Source organism: Pristiophorus japonicus, chromosome 11 (assembly GCF_044704955.1).
Source record: "Pristiophorus japonicus isolate sPriJap1 chromosome 11, sPriJap1.hap1, whole genome shotgun sequence".
In the NCBI taxonomy this organism is placed as follows: Eukaryota; Metazoa; Chordata; class Chondrichthyes; family Pristiophoridae; genus Pristiophorus; species Pristiophorus japonicus.
The window spans coordinates 79,491,128-79,512,119 of record NC_091987.1 but is presented as its reverse complement, the minus strand read 5'-3'; the positions used below and the strand labels follow the sequence as shown (position 1 = coordinate 79,512,119).

At 41.7% G+C, this 20,992-nt stretch overlaps 1 protein-coding gene across 1 annotated transcript in view; it reads right to left on the bottom strand.

Annotated features, from left to right (window-relative positions):
- The window catches only part of LOC139275778 (ATPase MORC2-like), a 60,707-nt gene that overhangs the window by 16,011 nt on the left and 23,704 nt on the right, over positions 1-20,992 (bottom strand). The window contains exons 5-10 of the mRNA XM_070892980.1: positions 19,792-19,860; positions 12,276-12,366; positions 7,060-7,168; positions 3,152-3,311; positions 2,172-2,283; positions 475-597 (exon numbers count right to left, since the gene is read on the bottom strand). Of these exons, the coding sequence (XP_070749081.1) occupies positions 475-597; positions 2,172-2,283; positions 3,152-3,311; positions 7,060-7,168; positions 12,276-12,366; positions 19,792-19,860 (664 nt within the window). The remainder of the gene's footprint in view (positions 1-474; positions 598-2,171; positions 2,284-3,151; positions 3,312-7,059; positions 7,169-12,275; positions 12,367-19,791; positions 19,861-20,992) is intronic.

Here is a 20,992-nt window from a genome sequence, read left to right as displayed (position 1 = left end):
GTCAAAATCCAACTCACCAATATAATCTTTCTCCTCGATTGGCTGCCTTCTCCTCATTACCCTGCTGGAACTCCTACTGCCTCAGTCCTTGGGCCAGCCACTCCTCCCCACAGTGCTCCCTCCGGAGGGTCGGGCCAACTCTTCTTGGCCCACTCGGGCCGCCGACCTCCTGCCCCTCACCGACCTCGGGTGACCTCCCCCCCACCCCCCTCTTAATTCATAAGCAAAATTTAGGAAACAAAGGGGAACATATTAGAAATTGAACAGTGAGAATTAAATATTAGTGGGAATTATTTTTTTCTTGGAGGCTGGAAGAATGTTTTGAATGGTTAGCAAATTGGAGCATCTTCACTGGCCATGGAACAAAGCAGCTCAAATTTCTCCTTGAAAAAAAATACTTAAGCTTTAGGATTTCAAAAGCTAAGCACAACTTTAAAGCTCTAAAATTATGCCACAAGTTAATTATTTTCTTACCTAGGTCTATACAAGGAAAATAGAGGTTTAGTGTGAACCTTCTCTCCCTGGATAAAAATCTTCATGCGAGGGTCAATGTATAATATTGCAGCATAGGCTCTAAAGGAATAGTGTTCTGGTTGGCTGAAACATGACATTGTTGATATCATTTTTTGATCTTTATAATCACAATATTGCAGAACACCATTAAGTAGAAATTCAGCATTATTTAAAATATCATGCAGTTCAGTATGTTACTTACAAATAAACCACTAAAAAGGGCATTAATTTATTTCTGCTGTGTTGTAAATATATACAAATATGCAGAATCTTAAATCGCCTGCCCTTACATTTTTGGAGGAAAATGCAAGGGCATTGATATATTCATATGTATTTTGCACCTTCAACATTATCCTCATTGTAATTTTGCAACCACCATTATTAGCTGTCTGTTCACCAATACAAGATACTGCCAAATCACCATGACCTTATAGCAGTGATATATTAAGAAGGCAAGAGGGGATCTCATAGAAACGTTTAAAATTCTGACGGGTTTAGACAGGTTAGATGCAGGAAGAATGTTCCCAATGTTGGGGAAGTCCAGAACCAGGGGTCACAGTCTAAGGATAAGGGGTAAGCCATTTAGGACCGAGATGAGGAGAAACTTCTTCACCAAGAAAGTGGTGAACCTGTGGAATTCTCTGCCACAGAAAGTTGTTGAGGCCAATTTACTAAATATATTCAAAAAGGAGTTAGATGTAGTCCTTACTACTAGGGGGATCAAGGGGTATGGCGAGAAAGCAGGAATGGGGTACTGAAGTTGCATGTTCAGCCATGAACTCATTGAATGGCGGTGCAGGCTCGAATGGCCTACCCCTGCACCTATTTTCTATATTTCTATGTTTCCATGTTTCTATGTAAGACCTGTTACAGATTATTTCAAACTTTAATTTATGTTCAGTGGCTAGAATCATCATAATGGGTACAAGCTAAACCTCAAATATCTGCCATAAAGGAGAATGTGCCCACATCACAATGGATACTGAGGGTCTCCAAATTAGCATTGATTGCTGTTCTGAATTTTGAGTGCTGTGCCTTTCCTAACTGCCTACCTCAGACCTCTCTATCAGCACACTTAGCAATTCTGGGTGCATTATACATTTATAATTGTCTATTGTTGTAGTCAATAATGATGGAAAACATGACATAGGTTGTCACTACATTATTACCACCTACTTTGAAAATACCCACCCATTTTGGGGCAGGCATATTCAATATCTACTGTCACTTCCAGTGGAAAATCTTGGCAGTGGTAAAAAAGTTCCCCAACCGATTCCGCCCCACCCTCACCCACTGTACTGCCTACTGCCTGAAATTGGCAGCAACAATGAGGAAAATCCAGGCTCATATGTCACTTGATACCAACAAAAATGTATACGATGCAAAGAATAGTTAATATTTATCATAACATTCAATTGATTTTCATGCTTCAGCTGACAGGCAAACACAGCAATCTTCACACTTTTGGTTGAAAACAATGAAGATCTCAACTAAATTACTATCTTATTGTCTACTCCCAGCCATCCTGAGACCTCTGTCGCAGAATCACAGGTAGCCATTATTCTGCATTTATGAACTGGCTGCTGATCTAACTCTATTCAAGTACAACATTTCAATGTTGACAAACTAGTATTTATAGTTTCCATTTTATAACTTACATTCCACTTGTCTTCATTCCTGTCAGTAGTATATCAGAATGATCTGTTTCAATATCCAGTTCTGGTTCTCCATCATCATTCAATTTTAAGTTGTAGATAATTACCAAAGTGCCTGTTAAGAAAATAAATTAATAAAAAGAATGAATTTTATTGTGAGGCAAAATGCAGAAGATGCCACAGACATGTTAGGGGAGTGGACAGATATACAGCAAAAGCAGTTCAATGTAGAAAAATGTGAAGTAGCAGTCATTGGAAAAAAGAACAGAATGGAAATATACCCTAAGCAGTAAAGTTCTTAATGAGATGGAAGAACAGAGGATGTTAGGTGTGCAAATACACAGATCTTTAAAAACTAGATGCAGATGGAAAAAACATTTAAAGATCAAATTTGATTCTGAATCATACATACGCAAAGGGCACTGAATAAAAATCAAGGTGATGTTTAATCTGCACATTAGTTAGGCTGCAGTTGGTGTAGCGTACAGTTTTGGGCATCCCATAATAGAAACCACATTGGAGTCATGTAAAATGTTCAATGGAAATTTATTAGGATGAAAATATACTAGATATACCAAATTGGAAAAAGGCTGTATTCACTGGAGCAGAGACGGTTAAGGAGAGAATCCAAGCGATTGTTCAAAATTATGGAAGTGTTTGAAACTTGTTTATTTTACTGTAATGGACAATGAGATTTTCGTTTCATAAGGGCTTCAAGAATGGTGTGAGTGGATTGTGAGGTAATAGAATAATTTTGCTGGGTTCACATCAAATCATAAGCCATAAACACAATCTCCAAGATTAGATTGATCCTGTGAATTAATGAAAGATCCTAGTTTGGTTTCAGATAGTGAACTTCAAAGGAGTTCACTGTTTTTCATATATAATAAATAAAAGATCCCAACTGAGAAATTTATACGACTTGTATGAACTTAGAAGAATAATTCAGTAGCCATTTATTTTATTGTATAGGATACTCTTACCACTTGCTCCTGTAATTTTATCAAACTGCTGCATCACATCAAACTCTGTTTTGAATGGTGAATATTTATAAATTAGTGCAATTTCAAGGGAGAATTTTTTTTCATCACTTATTATGGGTTCCTTCGTTGCAACATACCAGGATGGCACAGGCACGATCACCTAGGGAACCAAAGCAAAACTCATCTGTTAGGGAAATTTTTTAAATCACAAAATACTTCTATATTCTTGTGTAAATCTCATGCTAATCATTCCATCTGTTCCTTTCCCTTTTGATATGTCAAATCAGCATAAAATAGGCATCTAAAGCACCTCTTTATATGCTAACATTACATTTTTAGTGATTATTGTTGAGGACATGTGCAAATTCTATTTAGTTTAAAAAAAATAGCAAACAGATTTTGCATTTTTCTTTACAACAAAATTGTGCCAACAGTTCTATGTCATGAGGAAAGTTAGATGATTCAGTTGCAAGTTAGTCACCTTGTTGCACTGAATACCTTACAGGTCATCTGGGAAGATCGCAGATCTGCCAGATCCTGAATCCCAATGTTGCAGGCAAACATGCTCAGCACATTAGGAAAGCAAAAGCAGCATAAGACAGATATGTTTACTCACATTGTGTTAGGACTCTAGAGCTGAAATTACTGGAGCCTTATGGCATGCTCCCACCTCAACTCTGGTGGGAGTGTGCAAGAAGAGAGCAGAAATTGTTTGGGAGCTAGATACACGAGGTCCCAAAATATAGTGTTCGGACTCGGTCTTCCAAGGGGCCGAGTCTACGGCCATACCTTACAACACCAGTCCTACATTATAACCATGACTACACTTCAAAAGTACTTAATTGGCTGTAAAGCGCTTTGTGACGTCCGGTGGTCGTAAAAGGCGCTATATAAAGGCAAGTCTTTCTTTTTTCCCAAAGGTGGTGGAGGCAGGGCTTTCCACGGGCTATGCTTTCAAAGGTTTGGTGGAAGATTGAAGGCTGGTATGACCAGTGAGATCAGGAACACTGGATTCTGGAAGGATGCATGTGGGTCCCATGTGCGAGAGCTAGATCCTGAGCCATCTATCATTTTTAATGAAGATTAAGTACCGTTTTCATGCTTTCCCTGACTTCTGGGAGGGAATTTAACCACCAAGGACTGGTGGGTTGGGGGCGGGACAGAAGTAAAATATATTTAAATCTCAAACCAAACCCCAACCCACCCACTTCCGGTATTAAACGGACGGGTTGAGCGACTAATCCACTCTCAGGAGGCGGGTCCGTCAGTAAAAACATTTAAGGAAGCTGTATGCCTCCAATTTACTGGAATTTTTATTTATAAACCATGGAGGCAGTGTTTCCCAGGGTTTGAGAAACTCTCTAGGTAAGAGGGGAGAAGGGCCAGATGCATGAGGTAAGTGCATTTACAGCACAACCAGCACAACTTGTAGACCAGGAGGAACGAGAATGTTTCCTCCAAGCCCAAAATGCTAGCCTCTTTCACAGCCCACAATTGGCTGACCGCTTATCACACCCCCGCGATCTCTGACTCCCCCACCTGATTTCCAACTACCCCCACCCTTTTGCGATCTGACTGCCCCAATCTTTGACTCCCCCACACCCCGTTCAATTTCCGATTCTCCCCCCACCCCCACCCCCAACTCCCCAAATCCCACCCCAATATCTCCAATTTAAAGAAGGACCCTGCTAACTACAGGCCTTTGCTGCCTGCTGAGAACAGCAGGTGGGAAAGCAGGAAGCCACTTGGGGCATTTTACCTTAATTGTAATCCCGTTTCTTCCAGGCCGGTTGGGTTAAAATTGCCCTGGGAGTATCTTCAGCTGATCACGTGGTTGTTGAAACGCGTCAAATCTCTAGATCAATTTTTTCCCTCGCTGGTGTAAAACATCCACAAAGGCTTATAATATCAAATGATAAAAGTTTGCGAAGGATGTGCAGCAAGGTCCATTCTCTCCACTACTTGCAAAGTCTGTTATATTCTACATTTCCTGCAGTATTTATTTCAACTCAATTTGAAGCACAGCTTTATTCAAGTAAATGTGGCTGTCATCACAGTCTTTCATGTTCTGTTTCAGGAGCAGTAAGTTCTCATACCTTCATGTATTGTTATATGAAGTGTGTGAAACTTGAGCTCAATTAGACATTCCCTCATTCCTAATTGGGTTCTGAATGTAGACTAGGTCCCATGACTTGAAGATACTTAGAAGACAGCATTGTTAATAGTATTAATTTCACCCTGCAAGATCAGTGAGCTGCAGGTCCAGCTGTAAATGAGCCCTTTTTGATTTGGCCTAAGGATAGAATAGTTCTATAGGATTTGTAATTTTGTGTTCTTTTCACATTCTTCCTTGCTGAACATTGCATATGCAAGGTTAAAGTCAACTGGTTGCTGCTTCTACAAGTTATATGAAAACACATTATAATCAGACTAATTTTAACCCTCAAAAACAGGTGGGTTTGGGCCGGATGGGAGTTAAATCTTTAAAACCCGAACACAACCCGCCTACTTCCGGTTTTAATGGAGGTGGGACAGGCGACGAACCCTCTCTCAGGAGGCAAGTCCTTCATTTAAATATTTTAATGGGTCTGCGTGCCTAAGATTTTGCCTCTGCTCCAGCTTTAACACTGGTCGGCCAGGTTTCCCAGACCTTGGGAAACCCAGCAGCTGAAAGGAGGCGAGGACTGCCGAGTGCCTTTCCAGCACTGATTGTGGACGAAGAGGAGTAGGAATGTTTTCCTCATCCAAGTTACCCTGCTAACCTCCCCACCGATCAGACCCTCCCTTCACCCCTCCCCCCCCCCCACGAACTTTCCGACCCCTGACATAACTCTCTCGGACCCCTGATCCACGATATCTGCCCCCTACCCCACCCCACCAAGTCCACATCGGCCCTCGATCTCTCTGGGCATCTCATTTGATGTATCTCTACCTTCCACTGGACACACAATCTCTCCCTCTCTCCTTTACGTTGCCTGGCTGTGGATTGGCTTAGCCACCCAACAGCAAGCCAGCCTCTCAATCTGGCTGGCTGTGGCCGAGAAGCAGATCCTGACATTAAATTTGGCAGGACCTGAGGAAACCCATACTTTCTTTTGGATTTCCTAACCACTAAACCTTCCCTCCTTCTCCCCGGAAATATCAGGGCCATGTAGTTCAGGGGACCTTGGTCTGTATCATTTCACTGTTGGCACTGTACTTGGATGGGAATCCATTGAACAGTAGTGCCTGGATTATGTCACTATGCATGGTTAAACTATTCAGTTTGAATCTACTGACCTACAGGAAGTCCAGGCTTGGACCGCAAATAATGTCTGTGTTTTAATACTGTGAATGTTGGTAAATCTAATGTAGTTATGAGGGATACAGTTTTCCAATGTTCCTTTGTTTCAATATAATGAAACCAGTCAGATGGACTTTAATGGGCTTTTCTAATACTATGCATTATAATACTATGTTCCCATTTTCTCAAAGGATTTTGAATGATATCTTCATGACTGACTTTACACCAATCATCAGCGAGTTTATAGTTAGCAGAAAAATAAAGCTCCATAGTATTGGTACACCAAGTAAGAAGTGAGTGACCATATTTCAATGGTCAATCTAATGTTTAAAGGTGGCGCAAGAGCAATGTCTTTGTTGTTTTGACATTAAGATTGGTAAAGATTGTAACTACTGTAAACATACTGTTTCTTCGGAATACTATTCATTAACTGCTTAATATGTCAAAACATTTATCTTTTGGTTGGCCAAGTGTATGAAAGGTACTGTCATTTGAAGGTAGGTATTCTACTTGGTCTACACTCTCCTGCTCTCCCAGATCCAGGATGAATCACGGTACCGACAAAGCACTTATGGGGTCAAATTAAGAACAAAAACACGAGAAAATAAAATTCTTCCTCGCTCACCTCATCAATACCTTCTTTCTCATAAAATGTTCGAGACATAAGGATGCAAGTCATGGTGTTGTCTTTTTTGGTAAACAGAATGAAATCCATACCTATTCTCATTGACCCGCTATAAGAAACAAAAAAAAATTAGATCCAAAGGGGCAGTTGATTGTGACCCACACAGTTACAGTATTTACTTAATTTGTTCCTTTTCCTCCTTTTATTTTTATAATGCTCCCTCCCAGCCCGCCACCCCCACCCCCACTCTTATGTATTTTTTTCTCTCTCTCGCTCTCTGTTTCCCATGGCAGCTGGTAATTATTCTGCCATTCACACCCTATCTAAACTCACCTTTTTCTAACCTGCCATTACCATCTCAAGTTGGCTCATCATCCCTTTTGTCTCTGAAATCTCTCCTGTCTTCCATGCTATCACAGACCTTCCCTTTTGTTCTTTCCTCCCCTCTTCCTTTCAATGCTCCTCAGGAATCTATTAGTTTCGAATTTTCACCAGTTCTGATGACGGGTCATCGACCTGAAACGATAACTCTGTTTCTCTCCACAGATGCTGCCTGACCTGCTGAGATTTCCAGCATTTTCTGTTTTTATTACTTCATAAGATATAGACTACCACGAGTTAATGGAATAGCTATAACTTATTTATGCAGCATATTGTTAGTTTGCTGGTTCACAAACTTAGTAAAATCTGCAAAAATTGAATGGCCTTCACTATGTTAGCAGTGACAAGAAGATATGTCGGATGATGAGCAAATAACTGGCAAACACAGTTCAATTCAGAAAATTCTGGATGAAATAAATATAGTGAGAGAGGAAGTAGGTTTTAAAGTAGACAGGTCCCCAGGCCCAGATGAAATGCATCCCAGGCTGTTGAGCGAAGTAAAAGAGGAAATAGCAGAGGCCTTGACCATCATTTTCCAGTCCTCTTTGGATCTGGGCATGGTGCCAGAGGATTGGAGGACTGCTAATGTAGTACCCTTGTTTAAGAAGGGAGAAAGGGATAGGTTGAGTAATTACAGGCCTGTAAGCCTGACCTCGGTGGTGGGAAAATTATTGGAAAAAATTCTGAAAAACAGGATAAATCTACATTTGGAAAGGCAAGGATTAATTAGGGAATGCCAGCACAGATTTTTAAGGGAAGATCGTGTTTGACTAACCTTGAATTTTTTGAGGAGGTAACCAAGAGGGTCGATGAGGGTAGTGTGTACGATGTAGTATATATGGACTTTAGTAAGACTTTTGATAAGGTCCCGCATGGTAGACTGGTCATGAAGGTTAAAGCCCATGGGATACAGGACAAAGTGGCAAGTTGGATCCAAAATTGGCTTGGAGGTAGGAAGCAAAGGATAATGATTGATGGATGTTTTTGTGACTGGAAGGATGTTTACAGTGGGGTTCCACAGGCCTCAGTACTGGGTCCCTTGCTTTTTGTGGTATATAACAACGATTTAGATTTGAATATGGGGAGTATGATTAAGAAGTTTGCAGACGACACTAAAATTGGCTGTGTGGTTGATAATGAAGAGGAAAGTCATGGGCTGCAGGAGGATATCAATCTACTGGTCAGGTGGGCAGAGAAGTGTGAGGTGATGCACTTTGGGAGGGCTAATAAGGAAAGGGTATACACATTAAGCAGTAAGCCACTTAATAGTGTAGATGAATAAAAGGAACCTTGGAGTGCTTGTCCACAGATCCCTGAAAATAGCAGGCCAGGTGGATAAGGTGGTTAAGAAGGCATATGGAATGCCTGCCTTTATTGGCTGAGAATATAAGAGCAGGGCGGTTACGCTTAAATTGTATAATACTTTGGTTAGGCCACAGCTGGAGTACTGTGTGCAGTTCTGGTTGCCATATTATAGGAAGGATGTGATTGCACTAGAGAGGGCGCAGAGTAGATTTACTAGGATGCTGACTGGAATGGAGAAACTTAGTTATGAGAACAGATTGGATAGGCTGGGTTTGTTCTCTTTAGAACAGAGGAGGTTGAGAGGAGACCTCATTGAGGTATACAAAATATTGAGGCGCCTGGACATAGTGGATAGTACGGGTCTATTTCCATTGGTGGAGGGATTTATTATGAGGGGCATAGTTTTAAGATGGTTGTGGAAGGTTTAGAGGGGATTTGAGGGGAGATGGCTTTTTTACGCAGAGGGATGTGGGGATCTGGAACTCGCTGCCTGGAAGAGTGGTGGATGCAGAAACCCTCACCACTTTTATGAGATGATTGGATGGGCACTTAAAGTGCAGCAACCTGCAGGATTACGGACCCAGAGTTGGTAATTGGGATTAGACTGGATGACCTTTTGTTGGACGGTGCAGATATAATGGTAAGTACTACAGGGAATCGAATACGGCCAAGGTGATCTCCTGGACTAGTTTCGATCGCCTGGATGGGTCAGAGAGGAATTTTCCCAGATTTGTTCTCTCAAAATTGGCCTGGGTTTTTCTCTTGTTTTGCCTCTCCCAGGAGATCACATGGCTCCGGTTGGGGTGGAGTGTAGAATGTTTCAGTATAAGGGGTGTCACTGTTGTGTGGGGCCGACTGGTTGGGCTGGGTGCTCTTTGCCTTTCCGTCATTGTTCATAGGTTTATATGTAACCTTTAGGGCTGCTGACCAAGGGCTGTGCGGCTTTCTGTCGGCTGGCGTGGACACGATGGGCCGAAATGGCCTCCTGCGCAGTAAATTTCTATTATTCTATGTTTCTATACATAAATCCTTAAAAGTGCTAGACAGATTAAAAAAGGGATTTTGAAGTTTATATCAGGAGTTACTGAAAACAAAAGTAGAGGACATGATGATTAAACAAAATGATGGTTAGGTCACATCGGGAATAGTGTGCGCAAATTTGTGCTCCTCACTATTGGAAAGATATAATGGTCTTGGGAAAAAGTGTGACAAAGGTGAGGGGCCCGAGTTATCATCATCATAGGCAGTCCCTCAAGATCGAGGAAGATTTGTTTCCACTCAAAGTGAGTTCTCAGGTCCAACGCGGGAATTACAGTCTCTAACAGATGGGGCAGACAGAGGTTGTGGGAAAGGGTAGGTGGGGAGCCTGGTTTGCCACACGCTTCTTCCGCTGTCTGCACTTGGTTTCTGCATGCGCCCTCCCGGATGCTCTTCCTCCACTTTGGGCGGTCTTGGGCCAGGGATTCTCAGGTGCCGGTAGGGATGTTACACTACTTCAAGGAGGCTTTGAGGGTGTCCTTGAAGTGTTTCCTCTGCCCACCTGGGGCTCATTTGCCGTGTTGGAGTTCCGAGTAGAGCACTTACTTAGGGAGTCTTGTGTCGGGCATGCATACGATGTGGCCCACCCAATGGAGCTGGTCGAGTTATAAGGAACGGTTAAAGCAACAAAGGTTGCATTCTCTCAAATTGAGAAGATTGAGGGGGGATTTGATAGAGGTGTTCCAAATGGTGAAAGGAATAAACAAGGTAAACATAGTTAGATTGGCCCCAAGTTTCCACATGATTTGCTCCTGATTTTTAGGAGCAACTGGTGGAGAACGGAGTATCTTAGAAATCGGAATTCTCCACATTTAAGTTTTTTGCAGTTCTAGTCAGGTAGAACAGTTTCACTTTCGAAACAGAATGTTTTTTTCAAAAGGGGGCGTGTCCGGCCACTGACGCCTGATTTGAAAGTTTCCACAGTGAAAACGTACTCCAAACTAACTTAGAATGGAGCAAGTGAAGATTTTTGTAGGCTTGAAAAAACCTTGTCTACACATTAAAAAATCAGGCGCAGGTTACAAAGTAGGCGTCGGGAACGAGGTGGGGGGGGGAGGGGGGGGGGAAGGGAAGTCATTAAATTCTACAATAAATCCTTAGTTATACTTATACAAATATTATACAAATAAATCTAACCTGAATAAAAATTTATAAGCAAAGAAAAGATTAAATAAACCATGTTCCTACCTGTGTGAAAGTGCTTCAGGCAGGCCTTTCAGGCAGCGGTTTGCCGTCGGGACTGACTGACGGCGGGTGGGGGGGGGGGCGGAGGCAGGGAGAAAGCTGCAAGAAGCCTCAGTGTTTGAGGCAGCCGTTTGCCGTCAGGCCTGACGGACGGCAGGGGGAGAAAGCTGCAAGAAGCCTCAGTGCTGATCATGGAAGGGCAATGTGGTTTTATTAAAAAATGTTAAAAATTGAACAGCTACAAAGAATTTGAATAGTCTCAAACAAGTGCATGTGTCCCGTTTATCACAGTCTATCTTTAATTACAGAATACACTCCCTCACCCTCACACACAGAAATATCAAGAAAATTAAAATACAAGCCTTTGCAAGGGTTCAATAAACAAATTTTCACTTTTTCTGCAGCACTTTTTAAAATGGCCGAGTGCCAATGTTTCCTTCAGACTGCGCGTGCGCGAACGCTCCAACGCGCACGCGCAGGGTTGCCGGCACGAAAAAAACTCATTAAAATTGGACCCGCCCCCTCCTACTTACAAAATCGGCGCGAGTGGTAGGCTCCGCCCCCTGGGCGCCGCGCCAAGCAGACATCGAGCTGCAAAGCGCTCGAGAATAGCGCGGTTTTTTTCAGGCGCCGTTTTCGGCGCGATAAACGGGCGCCCAGCTCGGAGGGGCGTCTGTTTTGCCGCATGTGGAAACTTGGGGCCATAATTTCTATTCGTAGATATATTGAAGACTTGCAGTAGCAGAGCTAGTGGGGGTGGGGGAGGGGGAATCATTGAGTTCAACCAAAATGGCTTTGGCAGACTGCTTCCATTTTGCTCCCAGGAACCTCTGTCACCCATCTTTGGCTTCCAGGTTTGTCCTGTAAGCTTGTGCGTTTCCCAGCTTGGCCTTCGAACTAAATATGTTGGCGTTCCCAGTTCCTAACTTGTGCTTCTTCCTACAAAGTCAGACAAATCTCAGGTTTAAAACCATTTTATTTAGGATTTTACCCAACCCATTTAATCTCCGGAGGAAAGCTTCTGCAAATATTTGCCTTTTCCTCTTCCAAAGATAAATCAGCAAAAACTCCAGGATGTTGATCCAACCATACAACCTGTTTGTACAAACAATATTGTACATCCTAGACCAGATACCTTCTTTTATATGACACTTCCAGATCCAACAGCTCAGAATCATTTTCCAAAGAGCAGAACAAAACTGAAAAATATGACACTGACTACATTTTCTTCACCTTAAAACTCAATCTCAAAGAGCTGAACTATTTTATTCTGCAAGACTAAAGATAAACTTGTTTCTGAAACTCACGACTTCAATCCATTTCCATACTGTCCAATGAGTCGGGTACCCGCGATCCTCTTTATAGATTTTCCTAAATGAATAATGTCAGCTGCTTTATCTGTGAAATGCAGAACACGTGTTATAATCCTATTTTCATATGTTTACTGTCCTATACAAAAAACAGTTGGCATGTTGCTAGAGAACTCATTTCATTGTTATTTAAGCAGCTGGCATGCTTGACTAATAACAATCATAGTACTTTGTTGAATGATAGAGTTTTGTGCTCTTCAAGGTGAATAATATACTGGAAAGTGAAACATTTTCTACTTTTATGCCCAAAGTTAGCATTAAGTACTTCCAAAGTCACAGAGGATTGAACTTTCCCTGCATTGCACAAACAATAGTACTGTTGTTCAGCATGGCAGTCTTAATATTGTTGATGATAATAGCACAAAGAATCATTGAATGTTAATAAGTTTCTTCTCTTAATTTTCAAATGTAACTCCATTATTTAAAAAAAAGGGGTTGTGGGGAAGGGAGAAACCAAGTAACTATAGACCTGCCAGTTTAACATTTGTTGTGGGGAAGTTACTGGAATCTATCAGAGACAAGTATGAGTTGATCTATGAGAAGCAGTATGAATTTTTGAATGGTAGGTCATGATTAATCTAGTTGAATTTTTTGAGGTCACTAGTATGATGGATAGTGGGGAGTGCCTATGGATATTGTCTATATGGACTTCGAGAAGCCACTTGACAAGGTTCCACACAAGAAATTGTTAGCAGCAATTAAAGAGCACGGAATTGGAGGCATGGATCGACAATTGGTTTGAAGGTAGGAAACAGAGAGTAGGGATAAATGGAACGTTCTCTGATTGGCGGGATGTGACAAGTGGTGTTTCCCAAGGGTCTATTCTGGGGCCTCAGCTTTTCACCATACATATTGTTGTCTTGGATGAAGGAAGAGATTTGTATATCCAATTTTACAAATGACAATCTTAGAATCCACAGTAAGTTTAGTAGATGGGAGCAGGAAATTACAAAAGGGACATAAACAGACTAAGGGAGTGGGAAAAACTATGGCAGATGGAGTTCAAGCTCCCCACACATTTGCAAAGTGTGAGGTGATCCGCTTTAGATCTGAGAGGAGCAATGGGACTTGGGTGTTCATGTACACAAATCACTAGTCACTAATGGACAGGTACAAAATGTAATCATAAAGCTTTATGGAATGTTAGCTTTATCTCGAGGGGGTTAGAATACAAAAGTGAGAAAGTGATACTTCAGTCGTACAAAGCCTTGGTCGGACCCCACCTGGAATACTGCGTTCAGTTTTTGGCACCACTCCTAAGGAAAGATATGTTGGCCTTGGAGAGAGTACTATATAGATTCACCAGAATGACAACAGGGGTTAAAACGTTAAATTATTCAGACAGGTTGCAAAAACTTGGTTTGTATTCCCTTGAGTTTCATGGGTTAAGGGATAATCTAATCAAGATATTTAAATAGATAAGGGCTTCCCATAGGGTAGATAACAGAGAAACCATTTTCTCTGGGTGGGGAATCCAGAACAAGGGGACAAAATCTTAAAATTAGAGCTAGGCCATTTGGAATGAAATCAGGAAGCACTTTTTCACACAAAGGATAGTGGGAATCTGGAACTCTCTCCTCCAAAAGGCTGTGGATACTGAGTCAATTAAAAATTTCAAGACTGAGATTGACAGATTTTTATTCGATCAGATTAACAAGGGATATGATCAAAAGCAGGTAAATGGAATGGAGGTACAGATCCGCTATGATCTAATTGATTGGTGGAACATGCTTCAGGTGTTGAATGGTCAACTCCTGTTCCTATGTTCCTAACTGTCAGCTGTAAGAAGTTATTGCTAGGTTTTCAGGGTGAGACTAGTTCGCCAGGGTTCTGAGAAGAGATTAAGTAATATGGCCTTCTATTTTCTTATCACGTACAGTACTCCTCCAATTTTTTAAGTTCCTCAATAACTGCTTAGAAATTCCCTTTCACAAAAAAATGGAAGGATACCTGTGAGGCAAAAATTAGGTATTTTCTCCAGTTATGATTTTGTGTGGCTGTTCCTTTAAATTCAGTCAAAATACACAAGCAGATTTTTAAAATAAAATGACTGCAGTTCACATGGCCAGTACTAAGCTTATTTCAATAGAACGTTGCAAGTTTTGGTAGTTACAAGCTGGAAGGAGGAATAATTCAAACTTAAACAATGCTGTGTGAGCGGCTCAGTTTGTATCTGACCGTCAGTTCCGTTTTAAATTTGCGGAATGAGATACTCAAAATTCAGAAGTTCTCAGTAACTGGTTTCTGGGCCATGAGAAGATCAAATCTGTCTAAATCAATAGTGTTTGAGGTTCAGAGAATGAACTGGTCAGTTTAAAACTCCTGAAAGAGAAAAAAAACATTGAATTTCCAAGAAACAGTTTACATTAATCAGGCTCCCATAGTAGTAAGAAATTCAAGGAAATTAGATGCTGTATCATTTAACAGTCGTTTACAAAGGGTTATCTTAGTCCTCAGAGTTGCAATCTTATTATTTGTTCATTCAAGGAATTAAATGGAAAAATGTCTACTGTAATTATAATTATATTTTGTGTTACTCATTTCCTTGTTTTATCTTTTGAAAAATAATTTAATTTGATATTTTAAACCTAAATCAAAATCTGATATGAAGCTTTACTGCTTTTGAAGATTAGAGTAGGATCTTATGAAGGCATATATTAAGTCCAGTAACCAAAAGCAATTACTGAACAGACTGTTTGTTTCTGTGGTATACTACTGAAAGTTTATCTAGCTCTCAAGGCAAAGATAAATACTCTGAAAGGTATGGGGAGTCAGGGCTCAACTATGAGAGTGATCAAACATATATGAGCCAAAATAATCTAGGGCAAGGAGGTTAGGAAAGGCCCAAAGACACAACGGCCTGTTTTCTCCATAACTAATGACACACTATTACTTTGAAACATATAATTTTTGATAGTGATTTTGTTAAGTTAATTAATTATAGAAAAAGACCTATTATGTTTTTTGTTAAGTGGAATTCTATCCTTGTCTTTCATTTTAACTGACAGTAAGTACTCTATGTGGCGTTTTACTTTCCTTTTTGTGAATGTTATATTTATGTTTGATGAGAAACAAAAGATATTTCTACAGTAATTTAAAAATAAATTCTACAAAAATTAGATCCATAAAGTATTCGGTTAAGACAAATAGAAGCACTGCTGAAAATATCCTACTGATAAAATATCTTGCCACTTTCACAAACAGTTCCAAGTAAACTGGTCCTAGGTTTGAAACCAAACAACAAGAAACAATTAAGTATTTTGGAAGTTCGCTGACCTGACTCAACAATTCTCAATATGTGCCCATTTTGTATGTTAACCCAGAGGAGTCAGTCTAGACCTTTTGGTTCACTGGTCTAAGATGAACATACATTGGACCCGAACTTGGTCAGAGTACCACCCACAGCTGCAGAGGTACCGGCCAAATAAAAAAAAAAAGATTCCTCACGTACTGCCCACCTGCTGCCCAGGTCCCGCCCAGCAGGAGTTTCCTCCATGAAGTATGGCGGCGCAACTTCCTGCCATCTGCCCATGCCAGAGGCTCCAAAAATGGGATTTTCCTTGAGCACGATCCTCTAAGATCGTGCTCCCACCCGCCAGAACGATCGCTGGCAAAAAGGTGGTCTGAGCTGGCTGCAAATCGTGCGGCAGGGAGAATCGCGCAGTGTTCCAGTGCTGCATATCTCGGGTAGCATCCATATGCTGCACCATCAGAGGCTCAGAATGAGTTCTCAGATCAACCTTAAACTGCACAGAATGACTTCACAGATGTAAATGAAAAGTACTCCGTTGCAGGGCAGGTGTGGCAAGGAAGTGGCAATGAGTTCTGAAACACACTAAAGGCTCCATGGAGATGCACTATAAGGGTTTTTAGACCATTGCAGGCAGAACAGAGTTATTGACAATGTTATGTATGCAATAGCTTGTAACTAGCATTCTACCACCACCAGAGGGCACATCTGTTGGAGTCCCAAGGGATCCCATCATCCCTTGGGAGCACTGCATATAAGCAGGCCTCCCATGCTGCGCCAGCACTCTGGAGTCAGAATAAAGAGACTAAGGTCACACTTACTCAAGTCTACAGTACTCAGTCACATTGCTTTATTTGAGACATGACAGACAGAATGTGAGTGCACAGATGATATGAGCTTATGTCAAAGTATATAGGCAATATTGGCATGGAAATTCCGATGTTCTGGGCCGGTACGAAGTTTCTACAGACCCGAGAAGGCATCAGAAAAGGCGGTTTTCAGCGTGCAATACTTTTACAGGCACAAGTGTTTAAAACACACAAAAATTGTAAAATAAAATTATAAACACATAGGTTATTGTTAAAAACCTCCCCACTACGGTAAGTTTATTTTTAACCATAATTAAAAAAACTTTTTTTTTTTGAATTGGGAATATTTTTTATTTTTATAAGACATAATAACTTTAATTTCAATTAATTTTAAATATGTGTGGTCTGTTTTTTATTTTTTATTATTTTGTGTGATTGGTTTTGTTCCCATTAATAGCACTGAGCACTCATAGATATATGTGTCTCAGTGTTATTAATGGGAACCTGTGAACCACCTACCTGATTAGCTGAGCAGTCACACATGACTGCATATTCTGCGTCGGAACCCTCTGGGCGGGAGCACGCTTCGCAACGCGGGAGGAGAAGGCCTCCCCATCAAAAATCAGGGTGTCTCCTAGATCACCAGGTAAATTCGTAAAAAATCTCTAGCGAGGAGGCAATTGCTTGTGGGAAGACCCCCAGAGGAATTTCTGGGCCAATGAAATCATGTAATGCTGCATCAGGTGGCAGGATGTGTGATAGCGAGAACAGCATGAGCTCAAGTATATAAGGTGGAAAAAGATATATAATGAACTGCAAGGTCACTGAGGAACATGTCATATCAGAGGTGGGACTCCGCGATGTTGGACCTAAGAAAATGTGGGCTGAAATGCAAGCCTTAATGTGTGCCCTCCAAGTTGTGCAACTGTCTCTCACTCAATGGCAGCCTTCCTGCATTGATTACCCTTACTTGCTGTAGCGCAATCGCCTGATGACAGGACGCATTAAAGAATCGCATCATATGTGGACGGCACCGCACTAATGAGCCGCGACATACTGGCAGTACGCTGCTCAGCAAAGGTGTCAATGCTGGCAGCTATCCCAGCCATGGCCTGCAGCAGATTCAAGCTAGGTCGGCGCTTGTCCTCGATAGCTGGACCATTTCCTGAATTGCTGCAAGCCGCCCTGCATCCTCATCGGATTGTTGCATCATCCTGGGTGGTTGCGGCTTGGCGGCTTTTCCGGCACGGCCTCTACGCCTCCCACCACATGTTCCTGCTTTGTCCGATTCGAATCCCAAAAAGTCAGACCTCAACACCAATGTTGGCCGAACAGGTGGCACACAGGTCAGGAGGCTGGAGTCCTCCTCTTGCAGCTCCTCGAACTTAAGTGGTTCGAAGGCTGGCACTTCTCCTTCCTAGTCTTCGTATCTCTGGGTGGCGGAGGTGGATGATCTTGGGGAGGGGGGGGGAGTTGTAGAGGAAGGAGCTGGTGTGTTGGGCTGCTGAAAATGTCGAGGTGGAAGGCGTTGGTGTCACACACTGTCCTTGTGTGTCAGAGGTGGATGGGGTGCATTGCTCGGTGTTGTCCGAATCAACATCTGCAAGTAGAGGACAACATTTAAGTGTATAGCTGGGGGGGGGGGGGGGGGTTGTTCAAGCTGACATGTGATCCGTAACATTTTACATTCTTACTTCAAGGACTTCCATCGCTACTTGAGCACACCATTAATGGCCGACACACCATGCGTTAAAAGGCATTTGACTTCACATTGCATGACCTTGCATGACATGAGCGTAACGCCGACCGGAGATTAGTATAAGTTTACCATGCTCTAGCATGGGATTGCAGCACCCTTTGTGGTGGCATGGGAGTGGTCACCCACCAACGCAAAGGCCAGCTCCTCTAGGCTGGTCAACTCAATGATATCTGGTGGGCCCCCTCCCGTGCCACTCAGGCTTGATGCGTTGGCTGATGTTTTCTTCTGCAGAAAGAAAAGTTGCAGCCTTTGCCCGTTTTGCTCATGCAACACACAGAGACACACACACACACACACACACAACCTTTTAGAGTAGTACAGGAGTGCAACAATAAATGTTTACTCACTTTTGCTGATGCAACCACATCGTTCTATTGTTTCTGACACTGGTCTCCATCCCACACAATGTTGCCCACTGAGCACATGACCTCACCAATCTCCCTCCAAATGCATCTATATTGGGGTGGTGGAGGCTTGCCACGACCATCCCAGGTGAGGTCTTTAGAACGGCGCTCCACCTCAGATACAAGTTCCTCCAGCTCCACCTCATTAAGCCAGGGAGCTCTCTGGGCGTCCCTCTATCAGACTTCTTGGAATCTTTTTTTGCGCTCATTATAACTTTCCTAGATGGATGGCGAATGAAGATTTTGTTTCTCTCTCTCCAAATATAACCTCTCTGCAACTGGCAGATGCAAGTGAGTGCATAGCTTTTATGAGCATGTGTAGCTGTGCCATCAGCCCCAATCGCGGCAAAAATGATGTCATCGCCCAAAGAACCTACCAAAAAAAAATATCGCAAATCTCACGCAAGCGCAGTGCACAGCCTCTGATGTTTGCAAAGTCGAGAGGTCTGCACCTACCACCACCCGCTCGCGCCCGCCAATTCCCACTGCCTGCCACTGCCGCCGACAGAACCGCAGCGAAACTCCCACCTGACTGACCCCAGCGGCAGCAGGCGGAAAAAACTGAAGTACCGCCCGGGTACCGCCGAGAAATAGGTGGGCCTCAGCTCTGACCAAATTTGGACCCATGGAAAATACTAATGCCGATTTCAAAGTCACTTGTGCAGGTAACTAGAATTTTACCATTATATCATCAGTTAGAATTTCAAGTTCATGCAATGGTTGTTTTGTTGCATGCATCTTCATTTAATTAGTTATATAGTTTTTATAGCTCTTATCCTTTCAGTTAGCAGCTTCAACTTTTTTCTTATTTCTCTGTTATTCCATGAGTGCAGCTTCTCCATTTCCATGTCTCTATTCCTTTCCCACAGCCTAATTACTTTAGCATATGGAATCCTCAATTTCTAAGAACCATTATCAAGTCAGGCTGATGTTTAAATTGGGGGAGGGGTACTAAGTATCAATGTTAAGACAGCTTTCCCAAGGCATAGGTTTGTCTGAAATTTGTTAATGCTTTTAAGCTGCACATGGTTTAAAAAAAACTATGGTGTGATTTTCCTCAGGGGCATTCCAAATTGCAACAGAAGATTGGTGGAAACCCTGTTTACATGGTGCATTCAGGGTTTCCACGATCGAAGCTACAGTAGCCAATCGGAACCCCCCCCCCCCCCCACCCCAAGCAAATTTCTAGCACTACAGATAACACTGATATAGTCATTCTGAATGTACTTACTAGGATCCATGCCACTACCATCATCCAGAAAACACAGCATAACTCCCCCTTTCCATTCTTCATTAATCTCTGAAACAAGAATGATCAAAATGGTATCAATTTTACTCAAAGTTTTGGCTTCCACATTTCCCGAGATGAAAATTGTTGAAAAAGAAATCTGAATAAATAAAGTTAGCATGAATCGGAAGACTGTTGATAACTCACTTGAATCCAAAATGATAGTGAACACAACTTTGATATAACAGCATAAATCTTGTATTGTGCATTTATGACACCAGCACTTCTGAAATCTGGAAAATTTTTGTTGAAGTATATACACACACACACTTGTATATATTTCCTGTTGGTTATCATTCAATCTCACTGATTATATCATCAGCAACATCATTGTGACCTTATAGCATGGATGTCATTGTGCATTGGAAAATGCAATGACACCTACCAGCTGTTAAAAAAACACAATTCAAAACAAAAAAGAATAAAACCACCTTACTGGACTCCACAGAATATAATAATGAAAGAGATAATAAGTATAAGGTAATCATTCTACTTCTAGATTCAGGTGAGTTATAAACTGTTTACGTTTCAAATACTGCTGTCTTTTGATCATTCCTAGCTATTAATACACCATAAATTATAGCGAAGGATAAACAATGAACACCTATCCCCTTGCATTGTTTATTTGCTGGTTCATATAAAAGTTGCCTAGTGCTTAAGTGTCTCAGGTTGTTGAGGTCAGCATAATTTAAGCAACAAAGTAAGAAACTTCTATGGAGGCAGATCTGGACAGCCCCCACCCCTTCACCATAATATTCGCCCAAAATTAAAAAAAACAATGCACTGACTTATGACATTGAGTCTCACCAACAGGCAGGCTGTGAAAAAAGAGAGAAAAAAACAAAATCTGAGAACAGAGAAAGAGTGTACTCATTCTATTTTAATACCACACAAAGAGGTGTAGCATCGACTCTCTTTTCACGATAATGCTAGCAGAGCTTGTTTTTGTTGTCCTGTCATATTGTTGTGAATTTGGGGTAGGTAGAGCTCCATGCATTCCATGCTCAAACAGAGACACAAAGCACTGCTCATCACCAACTGTGTCATCTTTAATGACTATATATAGATGATGAGCTAGTCATGAATAAATGGGAGGCAAGATGCAGATCCACCTGAATTTGTTTTAAATTTTAAAATGCTTTCC